The 26,693-nt window shown below is 38.3% G+C and overlaps 1 protein-coding gene and 1 long non-coding RNA gene across 4 annotated transcripts in view; one reads left to right on the top strand and one right to left on the bottom strand.

Moving 5' to 3' along the window:
• Nucleotides 1-3,632: 3,632 nt before the first annotated feature.
• LOC128817562 (uncharacterized) lies at nucleotides 3,633-5,264 on the bottom strand. Its single transcript, XR_008440235.1, has 3 exons — nucleotides 4,855-5,264; nucleotides 4,660-4,739; nucleotides 3,633-3,786 (listed from the first exon to the last, which is right to left on the bottom strand). It is a non-coding gene; the product is annotated as an uncharacterized LOC128817562 (long non-coding RNA).
• Nucleotides 5,265-5,378: 114 nt separating this feature from the next.
• RGS22 (regulator of G protein signaling 22) overlaps nucleotides 5,379-26,693 on the top strand; it is a 61,639-nt gene continuing 40,324 nt past the window's right edge. For all 3 annotated transcript variants that reach the window (XM_053996143.1, XM_053996153.1, XM_053996134.1), the window contains exons 1-9: nucleotides 5,379-5,560; nucleotides 6,184-6,212; nucleotides 8,794-8,856; nucleotides 17,530-17,751; nucleotides 21,291-21,376; nucleotides 23,282-23,456; nucleotides 24,319-24,490; nucleotides 25,546-25,809; nucleotides 25,923-26,160. In XM_053996143.1, the coding sequence (XP_053852118.1) occupies nucleotides 5,536-5,560; nucleotides 6,184-6,212; nucleotides 8,794-8,856; nucleotides 17,530-17,751; nucleotides 21,291-21,376; nucleotides 23,282-23,456; nucleotides 24,319-24,490; nucleotides 25,546-25,809; nucleotides 25,923-26,160 (1,274 nt within the window). In that variant the 5' untranslated portion in view covers nucleotides 5,379-5,535. The remainder of the gene's footprint in view (nucleotides 5,561-6,183; nucleotides 6,213-8,793; nucleotides 8,857-17,529; nucleotides 17,752-21,290; nucleotides 21,377-23,281; nucleotides 23,457-24,318; nucleotides 24,491-25,545; nucleotides 25,810-25,922; nucleotides 26,161-26,693) is intronic.

Below are 26,693 nucleotides of genomic sequence, written 5' to 3'. Positions count from 1 at the left end.
CTATCCAGATTTGATGATTCAGTAATATTTCACTTGGATAACTGAGCTGGGGAATCCTGGGTTTGGGGACTGCTGTTCACAACTGCTTGATAGCAAGAAAGGGAAGACATGCATGTGTTTAGTGTTTCTTGTTGGTTTTTGCCACCTACTGCGAGGGGATGATCTGCTAAAGGATGTTTGACATTATTGGCATATGCTATTGCTATCTGCTGGAGCTTCTTCATTATGCCTCTTGCATTGGACCTTTGGTGGACTGGAACACCTGTTAAGCCATGGTAAAGAAACTGACCTGTCATAAATCAAGCTGTGAGTAACCCCAGAAACAAAAAGTCATGAAATCTACTTGTGCAACTAGAAGTAGGAAGTGGTTGTACATTTGAAAAGCTTAAGTTAGCACAGCCAAAATGTATTACAAACCATGACTCCAGTTTATCTACATGGAAAATAGATAATAGACAATAACAATGCAATCTTTTGTACATAGTGCCAAAACTTTGGATACATCCCATGACAGTGAAATCTCTGTGAGAAATAACTGTCACAGTTTCTTCTGATCTGTATCTATGTTTCAGCTGAAAGATATGCTACATTAACTGTAGTAGGGCTGCTAGAAAAAAATTTTCTCTGCCTTGCTGTAGACTTATGCACCATGTCTATGTTTTTATCTCGTACATGGTTTGATAGCTGTGGCTCTAGTAATTCTTTCCTGATTTTCATTGTCTTCGCATAATTATTTTATTTCTAATGCTTTATTTCTAATAATAAGTTCTAAATAATTTCTCTATTTCTATTTTTATTTCATAATCCTCCTAAATAGTTTTTTCAATTAAGTGTTAATTCTCCTCTCCAAAATTAGGAAAGGTAGTGTGAAATTCTCCTAAAGCTCTAGGAGTTATGCCTTAAGACACTAACAGAAATTTATGAAGAACTCAGATGACTGTAGGTGTGTATGCAGGAGGCATACACACTACCTGGCATGTAGGAGGAAGTAAGAGTACAAATGTATATCACAAATTGCTAAGCGATCCTTCCAAATTCCAGTTCATCTTCCAGGTATGTCTCTGTATCCCCCTAATGTTTTTCAAGACCCATATTAAGCAGATGGAAATAAAATCTTACTTAAATCCTTTAAATTTGATAAGACAACTCTACATTGTCCTGATAGAATAGGATTGTTATAGGAATCCTTGCACCGTTGGCAGCATGGACAAGTCAAGAAGTATTCTCCAGTGACTATCCAAATAAAGACTTATGTAGAGGTAAAGCTCTTTGGACTTCCCTCTAGAAGTCTCCTCTAGTTAAAGGTTTCTAATGTTGCTAGCCCAAAGCTAAGTCCCATTTCTTCCTTTACTGTACTGGAATAATAGAATTGTTTAGGTTGAAAAAGCCCACTAAAATCACTGCGTCCAGCCGTTAACCTGGCACTGCAAAGTCCACCCCTAAACCATGTCCCTAAATGCCACATCCACAAGTCCTTTAAATACCTTCAGGGATAGTGACTCAACTACTTCTCTGTGTAGCCTGTTCTAGTGCTTCACAATCCTTTTGGTGAAGAATTTTTTCCTAATAGCCAATCTAAAACTCCTCTGGCACAACTTAAGGCCATTTCCTCTTGTCCTATTGCCTGATACCTAGGAGAAGAGATCGACCCCCAACTCACTACACACAGCCTCCATTCAGGTAGTTGTAGAGAGTGATAAGGTTTCCCCTGAGCTTCCTTTGTTCCAGGCTAAACAACTCCACCATCCTCGGCTGCTCCTCACAGGACTTGCGCTCTAAACCACTTCCCAGCTCCACTACCCTTCTCTGGACACTCCAGCACTTCAATGTCCTTGTAGTGAGGAGCTCAGAACTGGACGCAGCACTTGAGGTGTGGCCTCACCAGTGCCGAGTACAGAGGGACAATCACTGTGCTGGTCCTGCTGACCACACTATTCCTGATATAGGCCAGGATGCTATTGACCTCTCTCTCCTATTTTATTTTTAAGCACTTGCTTTTAACCTAGACTATCTTCAGGAATATTATTTCTCTCCTTTTCCAATTCTTTTGACTGCTTATATTTCAAATAACAGTTTCCTCAGGTGTTTGCACTATTTTTTTCTGACAGAATTGCATTAAACTGTGCCTGTAAACTGGGACTGTCAGATTCAATACAGAGGCCGTACCATCACGACAGGCAGCCTCTGTGTTTCTGCCAAAAGAATAATTTAAGGCATTTATAGGGCCAGCTGACACTGGACTTGTGCTTCTCTCTTGTGATCTGACTCCCACTTTGGCACTTCTGCAGTCAATATTTAAATAGGTTTCCTAGCACCTGTTTTCAGTGCATGTGATTGCAGCTACCAAATGCAAAACTAAAATCTCTGTGGTAATCATCTGAAAAAGAAACGGTAGTTACATTCAATTGAAGTCAGATTTCTGTAAAAATATTTGGGTATTAAAGGTATCACAGCAAGAAATGCTCACTTATATATGAGACAGGGTGTTTCTATGGAAAATAAATAGGTGTCCCTGAGTATCTCTCTAGAGCTGTATCTGCATTTTTGTTATGAGTATTTGCTACCTTTTGAATGCATAATTAATTATATGAAAATTAATGACTTCACTATGACCACTGCCAGGAATCAAGCACAAGTTAGCACCTACAAACACAAGTGTGCATTTGGATTTAGTAAAGCAATCCAGTTTATGTTTTGTCTGTACCTGAGTTCCAAGGAAGCTTGTTCATCCAGCAAGCTGGCATAGCTTATACATGTGGTTCTTGAGGGCAAAGTTGTCTCAGAAGTTTTGATCTACTTTGCCTGGATAATATTTTGAAATCCTTACCCTGACAGACAAATGGCTGAAAGCATAAATTCCAGAGATTTGTGGAGGACAGATTAAAATCTTGACTGAAAGTTCAGCTGTCCAAATGGTTCTTCATAAATAAGCAGAGGAGAGAAATGCCAGCAGGTATGAAGTGGACCAATTGATGTTTTCCTTCCATCTGTCTTCCAGTGCAGCCTCTTCCTGTGATGGCCTTCTGATAGATTACCATTTTCTAAAATTTCTAACAATTTAAAGCCTACTTTTAGTGGGTTTTATTTCTTTTGTCTAATATTTTAGGGTATCTCCTTTTCTAGAACTTATTCCCCATCCTGCCTAGCCATTCATCTTTACTACAGGGTACGATGCTTCTTGGGATAGATCACAGCTTTGACTATATTTATGAAACACCCTGTAGGCCTGCAGGTCTGCTAAGCTAAATAATAATAATAATAAAAAAATAAAATAAGAGCATGGAAAGAAAAATGTCAAAAAGGAGAAAAATGAGCTTGATCTTTATATCTCAGCTTCGCTAGCTGGTGAACTTTTAACTGGCAATGTAAAATCAGGACTGGAATGCACACACACAAGGTATTTGACCTGAATGTGTGTTGTTAACGAAGACAATTAAAAAGTGATGATGACTGCTAATAGATTCTCCATGAAAAATACAATGTATATTTTCTGGTTAGCTTAATCCTAAATGTAATCTTTGAAGTACATTGAAACAGCACAATGACCCAACAGTTTTATGACAAAATATACCCGATGACAGAAGGATAGGAAAATGACCTTTTTAAATGTTATTTTTATTAATTGACTCACTTCCAAACTTCAGTTGTTTCTGAGCTGTCTTGTAGCTTCCACTTCTAATTAAAAAAAAAAAGGGTAATTCATAATGTTTCTGTTTTTTTCTTCAAAAGTTGCAAGCAATTGGGGAAGTTTAGGAGAAAATTATACACTGCAGACTATGTTTATACCTACATCAGAAAGAAAGAGGGGCAGGGAGAAAATGAGGGGAATGAACATTAGCTTAAACATTTTAATCATATTGAATGTCTCATTTGGTTATGAGACAATCCAGGCCCATAACACAATGGAGTGCAATTCTTTTACTTGTTGGAAAGGTTTAACTTTGCATTTTATGGACTGTTTTGCATATTTCTCTTACATATAGTAAAATTCTCTTACATTAAGTATACCTATTTGAAATATTTCATAGTGACAATAGAATATGTCCTGATACACAGCACTAGGAAATTCAATGTTAACTTAATGTTTGTCATGTCTTATTGAATAGAGTCTGCATACAGAGAATGTAAGAACAGCTAATACTTCATCAGAATACTAATATTTAAATTGTCCATAGCTAACTTGTCTGAATCTTCGTATTTTATTCTTTACTTCTGTTGAATATGCTCTTCAGATATATATATATATATATATGAAACATTTGCCAGAAATGTTTTGAAGAACACTTACCCAGCTTATCTTTTAGGTCTTTGGAAATACTATTGTCCCCTTAAGGAAGACCCCCTCCCCACCCCTCCCACCCAACCCAACCCATCCTTAAAAGCTAATCACACAGCTAACAATATTCCATTAAGACAATTACAAGCATTATTTTGGCATTTAGCAACTAGACCAGTGATTGTGTTTGGGCAGGTATCCCCCAGAGTGGGAATGCACAACTGGAGTAGAGGGTGCAAAATATCATGTGTTTCCAGGAGATGAAGCCATTTTCCCTGCTTCTGTGGTAACAGATTTGGTGCTTGCTCATTATTAACACTCATCAGCTTTTGGACTTTAAGCTGCAGTCTCTGGGCATGTCTATTTGTTCTGTTTTTACTTACCATGGATTCCACCAAAGTCATGTACAAGTTAAAACTTTTTTTTCACAGCTGAGTGTTACAACTGGATATACTACCCTGCTCTGTGAAAGGGGGCACAAATGATAGTTTTCTGGGAACGGTAAGGTCTTTGTGCCTTTTGGGCACTTCCCGAGTCCAGCTGATGGATTAGGCTTCTCAAAGGAGCCCTTCATGTACCTTGCATCCATGACATCTTGTACAACTGATCCCAGCGGGATTTTTGCCAAGCTACTAAAAGCAGCGCTGGTCTGGAAACAAGCAGCTGCAGAGAACCTTTGAGTGAACTTTCAAAAAATCCTGAAGGATTTATGCAGTTCTAGGATAAGTTACTTGCTAGGTAGGATGGTTTTCAGATCCCAGTTGTGAAACACCTAAATCCCTCTGAAATCCTCGTATAGGACCCTGAATTCCTTCTTTGCACACAGCTTTCGCTGACCCCACCAGAAACGTGACTTTTTCTTACATGCCGGAGCCAAGGCAGAAACTAACATTCTGGGAGTGTTTCGTTTCATTCTGGCTACAAGAATCCTCAGATTTCTGCTTCTCAGGGATCTCCTTTGGGACCGTCCTCCCTGAGGGAGCACGGTGCCGGGCTGGGCGCTGCCCGGGCCGCGTTTGCAGCGCCATGGCAACGGCGCGGCGGCCACAGGCCCCGGCCGGGCCCGGCGGCCCCGGCGCTGCTCCCGCCGCTCCCCGGGATCTCACCTGGGCAGGAGCTGCTCCCGCCGCTCCCCGGGATCTCACCTGGGCAGGAGCTGCTCCCGCCGCTCCCCTGAGCAGGTCTCACCTGGGAGAGGGATCTCACGCTGGTCTCACCTGAGCAGGCACGGCCGGGGCGGCTGCGGTGCCGGAGCCAGGATGCGCTCCAAGAGGCTCACCACCGGTACGTGGCACTGTCCCCGCAGGGCTGGGCCGGCTCCGTGTCGCAGGGGCTCGGGCCCCACGGTGGCGGCCTCGGGTACAGAGACGGTGGCACAAAAGAGGGGCATTTTGAACTGACGGGTGTAAACTTGCCCGGCAGAACCCATCACTCCGAAGAGGGAACTTTACTCCCCTCAGATGGCATCACTAAAGACAGGATATTATCCTAGAATGAATGAGAGTTGATTATTCGGGAACACAATTGTATCTTTTTAATTTTATCACATGATTTGTAATATTTGCTGTTCAAAGCTTTGACAGTCTCATATAAATCTGTATTTTCACCAAGCTTCTAGTTAATCAATTTTGCAGAGGAAAGCTGACATGAAGTTAACTGATATGTATAAGAAATAATATATTTTAAAAATACTTGATTTCTATTTAAATAATTCTTTTAATAGTTAATCTTTGCATGGGTCAACATTACAGCATATTCTTAGTTTATTTTATTTCTTCAGACCAAGTTATTTTGTTTCGGAATACCCAGGAGGGTTGTCATGCCTCACTACTTTTTGTTGTATTGTCGTTGAACCAGATTAACTGCACTGCTTGGATAACATATGATATTTATTATCTTCTTTTCAGAACCTCCGTGTATAACAGAAGAAATATTAGTAAGTATGCTTATAAGGCTTAGTCAATATCTTCATCATGCAGCTATGGAGCCAAAAAAGCAAAAAAAAAAAATAATTTGGAAACCATTGTCTATTTTCTTATTTCTTTTTTGTAAGTATAGATTACTGAGCAATTTCTTAAAATTTTGTCAGACAAAATACTTAGTTTGAAAATAATTAGAAAAAAAAGTAACAGGAGGCTGTGGAGAATAAAGATGGAAATGAAAGTGAATTTGGATGAAGGAAGGAAACAAACAACTGGAAGATTCAACATGACAGGTTTAACAATCTCCTTACTTTGCCTTTTTTGCCCTTTGCTCATAGCTCATTGTAGGATTTCCCTGATGTTTTCCTTCTTGTTTGAAAGGTATATACGTTTGTCTGTTACCTCATAAGAAATGACATGTTTACTGCTGCAGCTCAGGTGGTGTTTGCCTATTCCCTGCTTTGGATGCCTTTGTAACTTAGTGCCTTTTGGGCACTTACCGTGTATTTTAAAGTATCAATGTGTTGATATTGCTTTTGGGAATCTCTAGATACTGTTTTATTTATAGTGTTTATTACCATAAACAGAACAACAAAAGCACAAGTTTTGGACCAATTTAGCACGCCTTAACCTTCAGTTGCAATTCTAAGGCAGCTTTTTCTAGTCATAATTTAGACTGTGCTGCAGGAGAAGTGACATAGTAAGAAATGAAACCAAATGCTTTCTGGCACAAAAATCTAAGCTATAGTATTGTACATGCAACTCCCTAACCTATAATGTGCACATAAGAAAATGCAACTGAATTCAAATGAAAATAAGGCTGTCTGCAAAAATCTCTCCAAAAACCAGAGGAAAGTATATAATGTGTAGATATAGTAAGTAATAAAGCACACATTAATAAGATCATAAGCATTTTATCTATTAATCACTGTGTTTACATTTCCTGTTGTTTTATGGGACTACAGAGAATTATATCCTTGGGAAATTAAAAATGTGTTACCTGCATATTTCTAAAGAGCTTATACTTCAGCCAGTAATACATTAATTGGTTTTAATAAGTCATTTGAAACAATAAAATATTTTCATCATGTATTATCATATCTAGTCCTATCTTAATATTCATCCTTGTCAGTGTCAAACCAAACATGAGGCTGACTATAGCTTGTTTCTAATTAATTTTCCTAGTTGTGTTAACACTTGCAGAATTCATATTTCTGGATTTGATTGCCTATTGACATTAGTGAGAGGATTCTCTCTTGATTTCAAAATGGTTTAGACACGTTGGTAAATTCCTCTATTTAAGCAGTGCCCAAACATCTCTAAGTCCATGGCACTGCAGTTGCATTGGACCACGGGCCTGTGATCCGAATAAGGCATGAGAGCCTTGATTTCAGCGCTGGCAGCATTTTCTAGGAATGAGCTTGGGCTACCTTGCCTGTGCTGTATTAGTCACCACAGCAACCACAAGTGCTAAGGAATAAATGCTGGCAGACTAGGGCCAGACAAACACCATCGGGTCTAGTCCTGACTTGTCATGCATGTTATCTCAGATTTCCTCCTTATCTGAGCACAAGCTATCTGTATTTAGGTTAGACCACTGGAGTATGGATCAAGATACTGCCTGCCTGTACACTCTGCATAACCTCTCTTTAATGCTATTCCTCACTACCACAATTCAGTGCTATCAACTTGAGAAAGAGAAAAAAGATTTGTGTTGCAACACCGTTGCTTCTGTTGGCAAATACATTAAATTTAAGTTCATTCTCCTTGCCTTGTAAGGCTGAAATTATAGAACATTTAGGAAAATGAAACTAGTAAAAATTATTTGTCTTCATTATACTGAAGACACATATCTGAAGACCAGTGGAATAATACCCTCTGTTGAATTGAAATGGGATGGTGGAGATACTGAGTCAGTAAAAGTAAGACTTGGAGCCATAATTTTGGATTTGTCAACAGCAAAAAGATTGAACTTCTGGTCTACAGTTTTTGTGTCATGTTAGCAGGATTTAAAATGCAGGCATCAGAAAGGATACAAAAACACCTGCAGATGCAGTCTTCACTTCTGATGAGGACAACAGAAAGCCTCCCAGTTCTGTCAGATTCAAAGTATGGCATACACCGCTTGCTTGCTGAGCCAAATTATAGGTTAGTGTACTCCCTTTTAGTCCCCAAATATCCCCAAGCAGCAGTGTGAGAGCAGAAGGTGGCCCTGGTGAAATATCATACTGTCCTTCTTCCCAAGTGCAAGACAGAAAGGTACAATATGGGGAATTTCTAGACTGTTAGCTTATGCACATTTTTTTCAAAAGTTTCAGCATCTAGAAGCTGTTTGGTTGATGGCTTTATCTGTAAATTCACTGGTAAAGGATTCACCTTCATGTGTGCATTTTAAATTGCTAAGGACTTTGGCAGTGTGCAATGGCTAGAATGTAACAGTGATGCAATGACTATATTCTCAAAAATGGGAAATAATATTTTTGCAAAATCTTCCATGTCATATCTCATGGAAAAAATATTGTTTGAGGCAATAATGCATTTAAATATTAGTGCAGATTATTACAAGCCATGCTTTGTGGTTTTATCTCTCTATAGGAAGAATGCTTAGCCACAGATGATATGCTTGTGGATTTCTTTAATGAATTTTTGAGTCTTCCGGTAAGTACCTTACAGAAATCCCTTGGAAAATACAAGAAATGCCTTACTAAGATTAAGAGTAACTTAATCCATCTTGGAAAATTTTATGTTTTGCCATATATCTGAATTTTAATGGTAGCAACCCTTACTGCTCAGTGTTATTATCAGTAAGAATAGCCCAGTTATCTGGACTTCTGGGGACAGATGTTCTCTTGCTAATTTACAGAATCACAGAATGGGTCATGTTGGAAGGGAGCACAGTGGGTCATCTGGTCCAACCTCCCTGCTCAAGCAGGGTCATCCCAGAACACGTGGCACAGGATTGTGTCCAGATGGTTCTTGAATATCTCCAGTGAGGGGGACCCCACCACCTCTCAGGGCAGCCTGTTCCAGTGCTCAGTCACCCACACAGTAAAGGAGTTCTTCCTTGTGTTCAGGTGGAACTTCCTGTGCATCACACTCTGCTTGTTGCCTCTTGTCCTATTGCTTGGCACCCCTGAGCAGAGCCTGGCATCATCCTCCCTTCATTTACTGATAGACATTGATAAGGGCCTCTCTTATTTGTCTCTTCTTGAAGCTGAACTTGTCCAGCTCCTTCAGCCTTTCCTCATAAAAGAGTTGCTCCAGTCCCTTAATCATTTTTGTAGCCCTCTGCTGGATCACTCAAGGAGCTCCATGTCTCCCATGTACTGAAGAGCCCTTGACCTGCTGGCAGTCCTCTTCCTAATGTACACCAGGCCTTCTTGGCCACAGGGACACACTGCTGGCTCATGGAAAGCTTGTTGTCCACCAAGATCCCTAGGTTATTTATGTATTTAAACTTACATAATTAATAATTTATGCATTTAAATAGCAGTGCACTAAAATAATATGAATAGGAAATGAAAAAGACACATAAATAGTTTCTTAAAAGGTGTCCACTTCTATTACAGTGTCACAACATGATGACATAACAAAAGTTTGTCCTTTTACAGTTTTCTGGCAATGTATTCAGTGATTAATTAACATTTTAGCTCAAGAAACAGCTCTTTCTCCTCATGGTTCAGAAGGTTTCAAAGTTGGCACTTCCCTCCTCTTCCTCTCCCATTTGCAGCCAGAAGGATGCAGCCTTACACTGTATTCTGTGTGCTGGTTCAGTTATAGTTAGACCATCAGTTAGACCTGCAGCTAGACCTTGTATTTAACCAGTTCTCCTGTATTTTGCTCCTTTTCTCTATCAACTAGCCTAGTTCCCCACACTCTATTGAGAGTCACATGTACAGTCCTGCTCCTTCAATGTGGCAACCTCATCCAATTTCATCTTAGTAGTCTTGGCCCTGACACCTTACACTCAAATCCCTTGTCAGGTGGCACAGGCCTTTCCACAGGGTCACTTGTGGCTCCTGATATGCCACAGAGTTGTCCCACAGCCTGTTCCCTTCCTAAGGCACTGCAGTCCAACAGGCTACACTACAAGAACATAGGTCCATTCTACAGTTTGCTTGGTAGGAACCACTGCCAGCGTTAGGAGAGAGCAGAATATTTCTTGATGCTTCTTGGACCTCAAAGGAGCTACAAAGTGGCTTGGTGAAGTCACTAATGAAAAAAGTTCAGTTGTGATTCAGAACTGAATGATTTGGCTTACTTAATTGAGCCACACATAGCTGTCTCTAAGCCACATCATAGATTTGTGTAAATATACACAACATGGAAATTGCACTACTAAGGATGGTAGAATGGGCTCCTCATTCCAATTTTTAATCCTAAAATAGAATCTGGAAGTATTAACTCTGTGTCAGAGTGTGAGTTTTGTGCACAGCATCGATACTGACTTCTTCCAGGAGCTCAGTCTTTACGTGCTTTCACCACACTGCAAGATTCTGAAGAGTAGGCAAAGCTAGAGAGACACACATGATACAAAACGTGTGGTAAGAGGGCTGTTTTTTTTTCTTTCCCCAACACCTCAACTCCACCAACCCCTGCCCAACAGCTGCCTTAGGATATCTGCCTAAGTCCAAGCCTAAGTACTTAGGTTTTAAACCCAGGCCTCCTTCCATTGTGCCAGATTGTTCTTAGCACAGGAATACCATCCGCCATGCCTTTGCTGCTTATTTGGAAACAATGCTTCAAGTTTTCTCCAAATTGCAGAGGATGAAGAGGGTAAGAAGTTCAGCCTTTTTAGTCTCTTGATCTCCTTGGACATACACAAATTTCAGGACATCTGTTAGAGGCCAAAATTCTCTTTGGCCTCAGAGGGCTCCTCAGCCCACAGTCCTGGCGCAGCTCAGCAGCTCTGGACTGCAGCAATTGTCCAGGCACTCCTGGCGGCTCTGGAAGCCCACAGAAAATAGTTCACAGTCACTCCTGAGTAAACACTGTTTTATGCTGGTAATCTTGGTAGGTTTCTAAGATGATGCATGGTCTCTCTTCCACATATTTACATATCTTCATGCAAACAGATGCTTTATTAGCTATTTTAAACTGTAATGTTCTCATAATTGGTTTTATTTTCTCTTTGATCTTTTCCTAAAGATTTATCCTCTTCAGGATTAAGTTTTGTTAATGGCTTGAGTTCTGTGGTTTGAATACCTTACATTCCTGATTTCCCTCTCCTTCTCAGAAGGTTTCTACTAAAACAGTGCATTGAAATTTCCATTGCTTTATTCTTGTTGTGCTTATACACTGTTGCCTGGGAACAGTATTACCCAGGTGTGCTAGTAGTTAGGCAACAAGTTAAACTGAAAATATTGTGAGACTTGATATAAGAAATGAGGGGGAGCATATGCTTATTTTAAGGGACTGCTTCTGCATTGATTTATAATACACCATTAGCATATGGAAAATTGTATCACTGGGGACTTGCTATAACAGCAGCAGGTTTTTAATGTGTTTTTTTTTTTTTTTTTTTTTTTTTTTGCTTTGATTTACAGTGTATCCCTTAAATGATCCTCTTGTTACAATGACATTCAATGTAATCTGATATAAATATCTAGGTACTCCAAAGAGCTATATACTGTAATAAAGTGTAATTTACAGAAAGTATTTCTGAAATACATAATACAAAAAATCTCAGGAGGGCACTTTTTGCCAGTAGTACAGTGATTTCACAGTAGCAGAAACCAATTACATGACACACAAATGAGTTACACCTTCCTTAGTAACTAATGTAAAAGGAAAGATTTAAGAGAAACATTGGCCTGGACACATTTCCAGTTCTAGGAGTTCAGGCTAGAATTTGAATATCTGATCCATGTATTAAAATCATCCAAGGTTATGTTTAGTCAGGAATGAAAATACAGAAGTAAGAAATTGCCATCCAGCTCAGTGTTGAAGGCAAGCACAGTAATGTCAACTTGTTTCTCCTAGACTCTACAAGCTGCTTGCTACTTATTCCATCCCAAGTCCATGCTGGGTCTTACCTGTCATTTTCCAGTTACCAGTGATCCTGAGGAAGGCACTCTCCTTCTCTTTGCAACCTCAAGGAGTTGCACTAGAGAAAAAAGTGCTACCTTCTGCTTCAGTTGATGCACATTCAGGAGATGACAATTTGGTGGCGAGTCCCTGGTTGTTGGTTTCCCTTGCAGCAGAAATCTTCTAAGTGACCATAATTTTATCAACTTTAGATTTCAAGAATATTTCTTTTAAACATTGTTCTCACTGTAAAAGCTCTACTCCAGGTCATCTGGGGTCCAGCATTTGATGCAGGTGATGATTCTGAAAACAATTAAGTAACAAAGCTCAGACCAATTGGTCTTTCTGAAGACCAAATAGTCCTGAAAACCTAGTGCTGTCACAAATAAAATCTTGCTTGATCTGAGTTGCAGATTACAGAAAGGGCAGAAAGCAAAAAAGCAATCCACTGCTGCACAGTTCAGGCCCTTCACTGCTTTGAAGATAACTTTGAATAATTCCATGCATCAAATCATCAATTCAAGGCATCAGAGCATGCTCATTAGTTTCCTCTTGTCTTTTCCAGGTATGAGGAGGGAGGCTACCGTTGCCAATACAACCTCCCTTAAAAAGGCTTTGACAGAAGTAAGGCCTTCCCATGCATGTTACATTGAGATTTACCTAGGACTAAAACTTGCATCATGTATTTGACATTGAAGGAAACATTCCTGACTACATTCCTTATTAATAGTGTGTTTACTCTAAATGTTCTTCTCTCTTAATTAGATTGTGATGTGTGATTATGACTTCTATCTTACTCATCAACAGAAGGGAAATCCTGGACTCATTAAAGTCAATGGGAGATTTTGCACTGACCATGTGTCATGTGAATTTTTCCAGGCATTTCGTAGAGCTGCTCAAATTCTTTTCTGCTGTGGACTCTCACTGACATTTATTTATTACATACATATACCCTTCTTAAGGAAGTTTTGGCAATGATCCTGGATGAGATCTCTATTCACTCCCACCCTTAGCCTAAGAAGCAGCCAAGCTGTGGTCATTCTGTTTCTCTTGGGATCAAACTACATTATTTGGGTCTGGGATGTGAGCATATTTACACATTTGTTAATTGTATCCGAAGTTGAGTGTATCTGAAAACTGTTAAGACAGAGAACAGTGAGATTTATATGTCTGATATCCTGGCAACATAGTGATGGATGCTGTTTTGGTTTCTGTTATGGGAGGACTGAGAGAAATTTGTCTTCCCTTCAGTTAAGTGTATAACTTCAGGTTTCAGAATTATGTATTCTGTTTATTTTTCAGCTGAAAACCATATTCAATATGCATTTGACAGCTAAGAAATTTCTTTGCTGTCAAAAAAGTACATGCATTTGTTTATTTATTTAATAGTATTGCTGTACCACAGTCTGAAAACAGCTTTTTGTTATTTGCTCAGAGATTTTTTTTTTCTGAAGCTGAGATTACTACATTGAGTTACATTGGTCATACTGGCTTTGGGAGGAGAATTTCCTGTGAGTGAAACAGTTTGCAAAATCTGTAGACTTCTTATTTGTTGGTATTCTCAAGTCCTTGATCTTATTTATTGTGCTACATTGACAATGTATGAACCCCAAGCTTCAAGGCTCCTGTCAAACCTGATTTATTTTTTCTTAACATCTTGAGGTATAATTTCTCTGGAGATTTCCTTTTCTATCTTCAAAGCATCAAAAATTGGCTCAAGCTAAAGAGAATGCTACACTTAGTCTTTGGTTAGTGTATTTTACTTGTCTGTAAAAAGCCAAAAGCACTTGCCAAATGTGGGGTAAGAAAGACATTTCTTAGTATATTAGATTGGCATGGATAATTTTTCCCCTTTCCTTTATAGTGTAGACTATCATCCACTCCTTAATGTAGGCGTCTTCACCGAAGAGATTCCTCATTATTGCAATGATGGAATATTGGTGGTGCCATGAACCTCTCTCATTGTCCTGAGAAGTGTTACAGGATTTTACTTCCACTGGAAGTTACAGTACTTTACTTCCACTGGAAAGGTTTTAAGTTTGCTAAAGGGTACTGAACAGTTTCTTGGTGCAATTTTTTGTGGCTTGTAATGCGTGAGAGTGATTGAGTGTTTTGCCCCAAAGTTCTTCAGATACTGAAAGGAAAATGGGTTGACTGATCCTCTCTCCTGTATGGTAACTGGGAAAATGTTTCCTACAAGAAATCAGGTTCTGGGGGTGGTTTTTTGTGTGTTTGCATTTGATTTTTCTCATGACATTGTCACTTTTATTTTTGTGGTGGTGATTGGTTAAGAAGATTAGGAATTATCTCTTCTTTTATTATGCTTATAAAAACATTCTGATTTATCATTCTAGATTTTTTGAGTAAACAAGCTTCTCCAGAAAGGTTTAAATTATTCTAAAATGCTTTTGTATGATAGTTTGAGAGATGGAGAGATGCTCTTTTGGGAATTTGGGATTTGTGCAGAATCATAGATCACTGTCTGGAAGCGACTTCAAGGAGGTCTGTAGTGTGGCTTCCTTCTCAAAGCAAGGTCAGTGCTTTAGTACTGACTCCAGGTTGCTTGGCACTTTCTGCAGTTGGTCTTGAAAACCTCCAACAGCAGTTTCCACTCTGGACAGCCTATTCCAGTGCTAATCATCCCAAAATCACCTATTTTCTTATAATCCAGTTGAGACCTCTGTTGTTTCAGTGTATGACAAGTGGTCTCTTGTCCTCCCACCATACTCCTCTGTAAAAAGCCTGCTTTTATCTGTTCAGCAATATCCTTGAAAATACACTAAAATTGCTGCTAGTCCTCCTAGAGCTTCTTCCTCAGGGGTGAGTGCTCCAGCCTTTGACTGTCTCAATGGTCTTCTGATGGACTTGATCAAATATGTGAATATCCTTCTTGAACAGGGGACCCAAAACTGGATGCAATATTCCAGATGCATCCTTATAGTGTCAAGTCTACTGGCTACTCTCTGACTGATAGAAGTAGTATGCGTGTCTTTTGATGTCCCTGGGGATGAGTAACTACATCCAAACCCCGAAAGTCTGAACTAGAACCCCCTTTTTTAGTCAAGTATGTAGTGTATGAAGTTTAAATCTTCCTATCCCATCAGTGCATGTTCTTTTGTTCCATTAGTATATTTGTCTTATAAATGATTGGTAGTCAGACCCCAAAACAGCAATACACTTTACATTTTAAAAATTGTCACTAGCATCCATTTCACTACATTAAAATTGCCACAGTTTTCTGTTCAGCTAAATAGAATATGTATCAAAAAAACCCTAGATCTAGAGTAAGTTACAAATTATTAAATAAAAGTAGATATATGTGCTAAACTAATACTGTATTTACCTAGTCTTCAATTTGAAAAATATGAAACTAAAACAATCTCATCATATCTAGTCACAAAACCCTTTATTATGAAATTTGCATTTTGTTTGCTTTTTTTCCCATAAGCGAGAGCATTTCGAATCCTAAGAGTCTGAAGTACTTTGTTTCTTAGTGTACTTTCTTCAGTTTCTTTGTTTAAAACATGAAGGAATGTAGAAGGAAGAAAACATTTAAAGGCTATTAAGGTTGCACAGTTAGTCAGTTAAAGCTGGTAGCAGCACAAATTAGGTTTGAAAGTAAATGAAGTGTGCACATAGCAAACTGGGAGGAGGTCTGCACGTAGGGAAATATACTACACATGAAAGGTTTGTTAGATGCTGTTCAGTACATCTGGAAAAAAAAAAACACTAAAACCTGCAGAGTACCCTGGAGAAAATTAATGCCAAAAGAGGCAGAAGGTGTCAGAGAACAAAAACCAATCCATGATTACGGCTGAAGTTAGGTATCTGAACAGACTCATGCAATTCAATGCATGGCCCTGAGCAGTGGCGGTCTGATGTCATAGGCACTAATCGTACACTTAATGCTCTCACATGCTGTGTGCTTTGCCAGGCTGAGCCTCTACAGTGACACATTATGGAATAAGTAGGGAATGCTGAAAAAACATGTTGCAGCCACATGGTTCAATTCTGGGCATTGTTCTACAAGACATTGATCAACAAGGGGGCTTCAAACAGAAACAACAAAATAGATGACACTAACTTCATTACTTTGGGCTTATACAGGTGTGAAGAAAAATCAAATTGTTCTGTAGTATATTTCTATGTTATATCTAGCATGCATTTAACATATTTAGAATGTATATGAGTTATGTCTGTGTGCATATATGTGATATATGAAAAAGTTCAAGGAAATTAAAAATACAGTACTTGAACAAATAAAATATTCTTATTAAATGCAGGAGAACAACAACTGTGCAAACACCAGGTGGGATCCTGTCTGGAACAAAGCCAAAATAAGTTTTGGCACTGGGTTTAGGTGTGGTCAATGTTTCCTGAGTACCTAAATACAACATGCCTTGTTGTCCAGCTGAGTGCAGAGATGCTTATATAATCTATATAATATAGAGTATATAATGCACATAAGTTCTACATAATCTACTATTCATAACTGTCTTGGGTATCCTCTATGACTTCTCTAAAATCCATCCATATTTTTATCTTCATTTCAAGTAAGAGAATTTGAAAGATAGTCTTTTAGGGAAATACCTGATACCAGAGCTTAAAAGATGAAAGATGGATCTGTTTTAGTGTGTACATGTGCAGTGGGATTTTGTGAGTTTACAAAAGTCACATTTGCATGGCCAAAATTGGAGTTTAGTCCATCTCATCTATTATACAGTATTTGACTGAACTAGTGATGTATAATAAAATTTGCTACAGGACAAAGGTTTTGGTAGTTGTTTGACCTACAAGTAACAGTATGGTAACAAACTTTTCCTACATATGAAAATCTTCAGATTCATTCTCCTCAAAAGCATCACACATTTAAAAGGTCAGTTTCATTGCTAATATTTTAATGCCTTGATTGTTGATAATAACAAATGGGAGAATAATACTGTAGATCTGATCCTGTAGGTGAGTACTTCTCTGTAGGACAGTCACTAAAGTCACAGTTAATTATGTATTCTAGACTTCAATGTACTGAATAAATTATGTACATGTGAAAAAGAATGGTCTGTGATCTAGAATGAATTCAATTCTTGATAATTAAGTATTGCTGAGATAAAAAGGTAGGAATGCTTTGGAAAGCTATACAGCAAAAACAAGAATGCAGAAAAATTACTATTTCAGGCCCCAAGAGAAAGAATCCTCATAATGCAATTTTCTATTCTGTAGGATGCCTCTATATGATAAAAAGTAATTTGTTAAACAACAGTTGCTTTATTACAGTACCATAAACTTTCCTAACTTCTTTTGTAGACTTTTGCCCAGCCAGTGAAGTTTAACTCTGATGCTGGGGCTTTTGAAGTAGTTAATTATGCCCCACGATGCCTGGAAAGCCAGCAGAAAAAAATTCTACATGATCAAAAACCTCCAAACCCCATTTATGATGTTCTAAGCAAAGAAAAGAATGATGGGCAGCTCTCCAAAATGTACAGTGCTTCTTCAACCTTCAGTATTGATCCAAATTACAACACTATGGTAAGCATCTTATAGACCCTGAGTTTATATTTAGATCTTACTGTAGAGATACTGGCAATAGTTATTGTTGTGTTTGGCTTGGTAGCTTGGGAAAAATGTTAATTTATGTTAGGAAAACATAATGATGGGCCAAATTATGCCCTGTAATGCACATGTGTCTAGCAGACAAGTGAATGGAATTACAGATGCACATCCTGTAGCACAGAATTTTGAAGATTCTGTAGGGCAGGGTTCAGCTGTGTGGTCTGAATACTTTTTAATATTAAAAGAAAAAATATTATGACAACAGTTACTTTACTAGTGATCCCTGGAATGTGCAAATTGACTGAAACTAATGCAGCTCAGTCTTTCCTTATTAATTAATTTCCTTGTGTGGCTATGAGCTCATCTGTGGTCTGGCAACACATATGTCTCTCTTCCATTAATTCCTAAAGGATTTACATGGTTAGCATCAATTGAAATGGCCAGAAAAAATAGTCTTTGGTAAGAAGAGAGCTAAATTAATGGAAAGATGGATTGGAATTTAGAAAAAAAATCTGGCTTCAGGCTTGTTTAGACAATATCAGTTTTGGTATTCTTACCTGCCTACTTCCAGGGCCATCTTCAGCACCGAATCAGGCAGGTTAAAATCAGCAGTTGAAGCATCTTATGCAGCTGGTAGAATACAAGTCAGTGTAATTGGATGTGGGATTTTACCTTTGAACAACAGGTTTCAAGGACAAAAAAAGTATTTCACTGGGATGCTTGGTTTATTCCTTTCTTTTTTATTTTACGTGGATGTGACTGATGTTCATTTCATTTTGTTCAAGGCCAGTCTAAGGTCTTGCTCGTTTTTTTGCAGTGCCTGCTCAAAATTATGTCATAGCTGGAAAGCTGAGAGCAGAGCAGGGAGTTGTAACAGACCACTGCTTTTGCCAGTATAAGATTAATGATTTTCGGAAAAGAAAACAGTATTGAGAGGTCAAAAGGCAATGATGTTTAACAAAATGATACTAATATGATATTGCAATTATCTGCATTTAAACTGGACAAATAATACAAAAGGACAAGGCTCACAGACATCCCTACCATGTTAAATAATAATTTTCACAATTACTTTGCTTGAGAGCACAAAAGCAGAAGAACTGTTCTTGATTTCTTATTTGCTCTCAGTATTAAACTGCGGAAATGCTGTGTGTTTGTGCAAGTGTGGCTTACATTGCTCTCTGGGCTAACCTCCCATCATTAGCATTGTGGATGGCCTTGTTTGAGCAATTCAAAGCCATTTCACTATTATCTTCTTCTTTCATGTGGTCTGGAGAAACAGGGCTTCAGTATTATTTAAGATTCCATTTCTTTCCCTGGGATATTTTCCATAGATGGGAAGCATTATAGCCTTTTGAGGAACAATATGCCTTAGTACCTTTCTTCTTTTGGGGCAAAAGGGTGATATTTCTTACTTTAGATTCCTCCTTTACTTGATGGGCAACATAGATGCCTCATCCAGTTCAGTTTGGCATCTCAAGTCTGAGCTGGAACAAAATGGCCTGTGAAACAGCTTGCCCCAGATAGTTACTGCAAACAGTCACCTTGAGTGATCATCATTGGCAGGTTACTTATGAAAAGGAGTTATGACTGGAAAATCCTAGTAGGCCTTTCAGGCTATGGCCTGAATTTAAGCACATCTTGGCTAAGAAATACATGCAGTTGTATTTTTCTCTTTATTTTACTTCTCTCTCAGATTGTTACAAATTTACAGGTAAGCATTCATGTGTGTTTGCACGTTTGCAAATCATTGATATAGAAGTATAGTCAATATAGTCAATAGTCAATATCAATGATGTGAAATACTTTGAGAAAAAAATCTGTGGACTTAATGTAGAATCGATCATAACTATGGAAAGAAACTGGCTGGCATCCCATATACCTTACTTCAGAGAAACCCCAGTTCAGCAAAGCACTTAAGTATGTTTTTAACTTTAATCAAGGAAAGTTAAACACGTCCTTAAACTTAAACACATGCTAAAAGCTTTCCTGGATTGGGCCCTAGCAAGGTCTAAGGCTGATTGGGTAAGAAAACTAACCAAGGTCACAAACCCCATCAGATTAAATGTAGCATCTTTCTCTGGAGATGGGGAAAGAATAAAAAAAATTTCCTTCTGATATGACATATAATTTTGTGTACCAGCCATGTACAGACGTGAGTATGTTATGAATCATTCAGATAAAAAACTGGGCTGTAAGTCAGTAAATGCATAAATATTAAATGCCAAAATAAAGAAACTATCTTCTGTATTTCAAAAAATCTTGTCAATCTTTGCCAAGAAGAAGCATACACTGTGTGGTTGGGAGTAATTAGTCTCCATCTCCACAAATTACATTGTATGAGCCACTGCCAACATAAGCTTTCCATATTTTGAAATATTTTCTTCTCTCTAAATGAAACCACCCACTTTCTGAGTAATTCAGATTTTTTTTAATCCCCTACAGATACGTATGAGGCAGAAATAACCCTTGCCCTGAACGGAATATTAGCTCATGGAAAGAAAATTCAAGCTGTGATCTACATAAACTGATTACCTGATATAACAAGTAGTATCCATCCTTGCCCAAACTTCACCTGTTTTTATGGACAAGGGTAGTTACTGCATTCTTCAAAATAATTAGTCTCACTTCAGTAAAAGGAAAAATGCACCTCAGATTAATAAAATAGATCATCCCCTACGAGTGGAAAAAGTACACTATTAAAAAAAATACTAGGAAGGGCTGTATGTAATTTCTAAGGGAAGCAAGTATGGCTTCCCTTGTATGGATCGTTGTGGCCATAGTCAGAGATCTTTCTCTTACTTCATTGGAACTAGCTGTCTCTGTGTAACTTGCTGCTCAACATTTCCCTTTCAATCCCCAAACTACTCCTTGGAGGCACTTCTCTTTCTGCTTCAACGAGGCACTGAGGCTTAGACTGTCTGAGCAGAAGTTTCTTGTGGCCCCAGGTCATAACACACGTGGGTTTCCACTATGAGAATTACTGTGTACAATGCAGTTATGCAGTGATCCAACATAAATGCATGAGAGGTGGTAACTAACTGGATTTCTATTTGATTGATTTTGGTTTTAATATCCACAGTTTTCTCATTCTGAAAATATAACTTAATTTAAGGTTCCTTACTCTTCAAATTCTTGAGGAAAAATAATAGCTATTATTTATAAAATGTGTTAAAGTCAGAAAGTAGCAGTTTCCTATTGCAGAAAATTTTTTGTGCATCTAATTTGCATTTGAAATTGTACAGTAAAAGAATGATTCATACACACATTATTTCAGAAGAAAAAACACTCATTATTTGTTACAAAAGTTGAACTATTGATAGGTGAAATCAGGTTTAGACCTTTTTAGCTTTTAATAGGAAAGTACTTGTTCCAGCATAAAGATGATGTTCACTCTGTATTTGTTTTCCTGAGACAAGGCTTCTGTAGAAGGGGGATGTAGAGAATCAGTTATGTGGCAAATAAGTCAAGAAAGTCAAGAATACTGCAAAAATTTGGCATTTCTTTTTTAATAGCAACTCGATCAAGAACAAGCAATTGAGTGGATTAAGAAAGAAAGGCTTCCAGCATTTCTAGAAAGTGACTGTTACTTTGAATACAGGTATTGCAATATTTTATGCTGTCTTTCAGTTATAAATTTGTATATTTTCCTCTTTCATTTAATTAATCTTGGTAGTATTCTTAAAGTGGTTTTACCTTCCACTTGTCCTGTTTTCTTTATTGTAATATTTTAGTGACCTGGATAAAGTTAGTGACATTTTTCATTAATCATGCTGTAATTTTCCTTGACCATGAATTACATTCTATACTACACCATTACAAAGAGAGTAAGAATGGGATTTACTAATTTCCAAATCTCTGTTCCTCAGAGATGTCATGGTAGCAATGCATCTTTTGCTAATCAATATGTAAGCCATATAAGTAGAAGTTACAAGTCTATGAAATTAATTTGGAAAAAAACAGCAAGTGTTTTTTTAATTTCAATTATTAATTTTGTGTCTTTGGGGCCTCTGTCAGAGTTTAGTAAAGTTCTCTGTGGGATGCCATGGCATAGCTGGATGATTTACTGTCACAATCTTGCAGTGTTTTTCCACTGGAAGATGGAAAAATGTCCATTCAGATGGAGATGCCCATTCAGCAGATGTTTAGGAGATCTAGTGTGCATTTTTGGAAGGACCTACCTCTATATCCCTTAAGGCTGTGTCTAGATGCAGATGATTGTAGCATGTTTTAGGGGTCCAAAAGGAGAGGCTGCCTGGAAGTATGGTTCACAAAATTCACATTTGCTGATTGTAATGGCAGAGTGGTTACTGGGGTATAGACTTCTATAGTTAAAAATTTTAAAACATTTTTTGTTTTCGATAACCTGGAGACTGTACTTAAGTTCAAAGGGGAAAAGTGTGCAAAGAACATGCAAACTGTGAGAGTGCTGAATTATACCTTTGTTAACAGCCTGCTTTACCCTTATCTGGGCCTCATGAAACAATAACTTTGATCTTCCGCTATAACAAACTGATCAAGAAGAATTACCAAGAGAATTGCATAAAACCAAATTTAAGCATGTATCTAATTTCAACTGACATCCGTAGTTCTATCTGCTTTCCTAAATCAGAATCAAGATAAGTTCAGATGCTAAAAGATTGTGTTTAAAGATGAAGACACCCTAACCCTAGAAATAAATCCTATTTGATCTCCAGTAGTGGGTACAAATAAAACTGACCATTCACTTGGTTGTAGCCTCTAGCGTAGGCTTCATCTTCCCTTCACATGTGACTTGGTTGGCTTTGTACTTCTTTCTAACTTAACTAAGTTCTGCCCAGTTCTTGGGGCCAGAGCATTCTCACTGATGTCATGTGGTTCTAAGACTGCCTTTCCTGAACACTGTGAGGTTCACACCAACACAAAGTAGCACTGGATAATTGTTCAGTACTATGGAATCCCCATAGAGCAGCCTGCTGAACACAAGAGTGCCAGCTATCTTGTTACCAGCTGCAAGTTCCATCAGTGCTGTGGCAGTCCTGCTGGAAGATTGCTTCTGTCAGGAACCAGAGGTGTAGTATCTGCTAGTGATACAGGGCTTCTGCAATCTGGGAGACTAATTCAATTTTAGTGAACAAAATGTTCAAGGGAATCTTGGCAGGGCTTGGAACTGCAGAGACACATGCAAAATCATCCTGAAAGAAGCGATTTTTTACTGTTAAAGCTTGGTAATACAAGCAGGGCACTATCTGTGTGCTGGTGAGCTGTGTAGTGGCAGTACTGGCATTTACAGATGTGACAGCAGGTGAAGACTGAAATTATACCTAGCTGGACTCAGTGGGTCCCTTCCAAAACAGGATATTCTATAATTCCATTATTCTATGAAAAAAGCAGATCATTAAGTTCTCTGTAGCCATTTTTTTTAGATAGACAATTTTTTAAAATTGCCAGTTCTGTGGGGAAATCAACCATTTCTCTGATTAAAAGCTAAAATTAATTATTTTCTTGTCTCAACATTTAATTTCAGATTAGCTAAATTGATATCACAGGTAGAATGGAGCAAGACTGGCATTAATTTCATTATAGATAGTGACTACTCTCCCTGGATAAGGAGGCAAAGCCCAAGTTCTCCCCCTCCTGAGGAGGATGACTCTTCACTGACTTCATTGACTATGAAGGAGTTCTATGTATCACTTGGCGAGGTAAAATAAACATATTTAGTGGGTGTAGCATCAAGATAGATTGAATGAATTGGGTAGAATTATTGTAACTGGGGTCGCAACCTAATGGGACAACTGACTCTTGAATAATGTAGTCTAGTGCCAGGGGGTTGGAAATAGATGATCTTTAAGGTCTCTTTTAACCTAAACTGTTTTCTCTGATTCTCTAAATAGCTTTTATATTCAAAGTTTTTTGTATTATAGAAGAATGTTGATGAGTTGTAATATATAGAATGCGATGATCCCTGACAGGGGAAGAATGATGTCTGAACTCCAATGATTTCAGAAGGCTAATTAATTACTTTATTATGCTATATTATACTGTAACTTTATTACACTGTATCACACTAACAAGAACTATCACTAACTACCTAACTAGAAAATGCTTGACTCTCTCCTGAGAGTCCTGACACACGTGGATCCAATTGCTCAATGAATCCAAAACACCATCACCAGAATCCAATCAAGCAATCACGTTGGGTAAAGAATCTCCATATCACATTCCACATGGGCACAAACACAGGCACAGCGAATGAGATAAGGATTGTTTTGATTTTCTTTTCTTTGCTTCTCTCACAGCTTCTCTCAGGAGAAATCCTGAGAAAGCTAAGTCTCTCTCTGTTCAGAGGGTATGTGAATACCACAGTAATACAATTTAAACAGAAGCTCAACTCATATGAGTATGCTCAGCTACTGTCATACAGCTCTCTGCATTGCGAACTATCCATACAGAAATCTACACAAACAGACTGCACAGAACTCCTATGGACAGTAAGCTGTGGTTCTCAGAAATACTTCAATAAACAGAGAAATTTTAATTGTTCTATGAAACTTCTTCTCCTAGGCTACAGTTTCTCAGGTAAAGGATTGGTTTACCTTGGCAAAACAAGGTAATTCTGTGAAAACTACAGATTCGTATACGCATCCTGTAGCTTCTAGTAAAATTCAAGATACTCAGCATTTGCCAGGGCAGCATAAAGGAAATGAATCATTACCTGGAAAAGGTCCCCTTCTGGGTAAGTAACAAGGGTTACTTAACCCTGTGGTTAACTAACAAGGGTTAACAGGGGTTACATAACCCTGTGGTTTGAAACACAGCTCAGACTAGCTGGAAAAGAAAGGCCTTCTAAGGAATTGTTGCTAACTCCACTTGTTACCTTCTGGGTATCACATGGCATCCGAGGCTTCAGACAGGCATTTGTTTCTTTTCATAGCTACAACATTAAGTGAAAGTTTGAGCTAGTTGCCGAGTAATTTTGTGATAGTAGTAGTTTCTTTTCTTACACTTTTCTGTCTCATAGAAATCGGTACGTTTCAGTTGAGTTGTTCTGGGTTTTTTTGGGGGAGAGGCATTAATGTGTTTTGAAAGACTTTCTTGTCTGGACTCTTTGGGTGTTTGATAGCATATTATGCGTTTCAGCCATCTTCTTAGGGTATTTATGTTGGGCACTTAAAAGTCTTTTGGCTGCCAATTTTTATGAATCTTGTAAGATGTAATCATTTGGATTCCTGTCTATCTTCAAATTTATTTGAAATTGTTTGGCAAGTTCCAGAGGTTCTGGGGGAGAAAATACAGATGCACATATGGACATATACCTTATTGCACAGCCTTGCTTCTGCTTTTTACACAGTAGCAAGAGGAAGAGAAGCCTCAGCTTATATGTTATGAACTTGCTCTCTCTCCATTCTCAGAGATGTGTCTCTCTCCCTAATTGCCTCAGGTCCTGAGAAATGATCTCCATGTTTCATTTCACAGCCCTGTGTCAAGGGGCTGTGATTTTTCCTCGTCAAGTGAAAACAAGTGAAATAGGTCAGAATTAAGAAAATATATTTTAAATCACAGTGATTTTTATGTTAATATCAACATATTTTGCCACATATAGTTAGGAAATTATGTAATTGCATAGCAGGGAATCTCTGCCACATTCCTAATCCAAGTGTCTGTGACAGTGGCCAGCAGTGGTTAGATGTGGCTTATTTTCAGAGGAAGTTGAAAGGAATGACAAGTTAGACAAAGAAGCAGGTTACCTGTCTAAGGAATGCCACAAACAGAGTTTCCTTTCCCCTTCAGGGACAGCATCTGCAAAAGCCGATGTTAGCAGTGAGAGATCCAGAAAGGCTGAGGAGGGCTGCTCTGTGGCCATTGCTGAAGTTCCTTCTCACACGCATTCAAGAGTTTATCTAGACCCAAAATGGCACAGTGCAGCAAAAGAAGAAGATGAGCAGGGAAGCACAACTTTTCAGACAGCTGAAGAATTCACACCAGCGTCCTCTCAAATTTCAGTGAAGGAACCCATTTCAGAGCTGACCCTCCAGCCAGCTGCTGACATTGAAAGTAATGTGAAGTTCCACAAAACAGCCTGAAGTGTTTATACACAAGTTAGCAAATAATGAATTTGCTCATGGTACTGCAGTCACTCTTTAACCAAAGTTCTTCTCCACTTACAGCCTTGGACTCCAAGGAAGGTGTAAGAAAACAAGGAAGCTTAAGTCCAAGTTCTGAAAGTGTTGGGCCAGACAGCAGGGCTGCCTGGTGTATTAGTCATGGGACATATGACACTGGCAACAGACATGAGTTTGAAAGATTCAAGAAGTTCATTAAAGGAACACTTGGGGAGAGGTACTGGTGGCTCTGGATGGATATTGAAAGACTAAAGGCTCTTAAGAACACTACAAGGCAACAAAGGTACTTTCTGTTATTTAACAGTTACTCCCATTGCTTTAATACTTGTAACTTGGATAGATCAATGCCTGTTTTGAGATTTCAGAGTAAATTGTAATGTCTGAATAAACAGACACAATTAAATGTGTGTCCTGGCAAGGTTTGGAATGACTCTGCTGAAGCTGATAAAACTCTTTTTGCAGAGTCATGTTTGCAAGGCTTACATGAAGTCAGAATCATATTATTAAGGCTGTGATAGAAAGATATTTGGAAAACAGATAGCAACAGAAAAAAAACTAAACAAATTAAATTCACAAGTAGGACATCAGTGTGACAAACTCCTTTAAGGAAGATCCTGCTGTATTCAGATAGTCTATTCTACAGCACTATACATTTTGTCTTATACACAACCTGTCTCTAATTTGTGGAAAAATATTTTGGCTTCTGCCACTTGCAATTAAAAACATGTTGCATGGCAGCAGTTTAAGCAGTAGGATAAACTGTAGTCAGTTCTGTACAGTATTTGATACATGCTTATGTGATTATTTTTGTTGACT

This window comes from Vidua macroura, chromosome 1, assembly GCF_024509145.1.
Source record: "Vidua macroura isolate BioBank_ID:100142 chromosome 1, ASM2450914v1, whole genome shotgun sequence".
In the NCBI taxonomy this organism is placed as follows: domain Eukaryota; kingdom Metazoa; phylum Chordata; class Aves; order Passeriformes; family Viduidae; genus Vidua; species Vidua macroura.
Note: the sequence above shows the minus strand (reverse complement) of the source record. Positions and strands in the feature narration are given on the sequence as shown.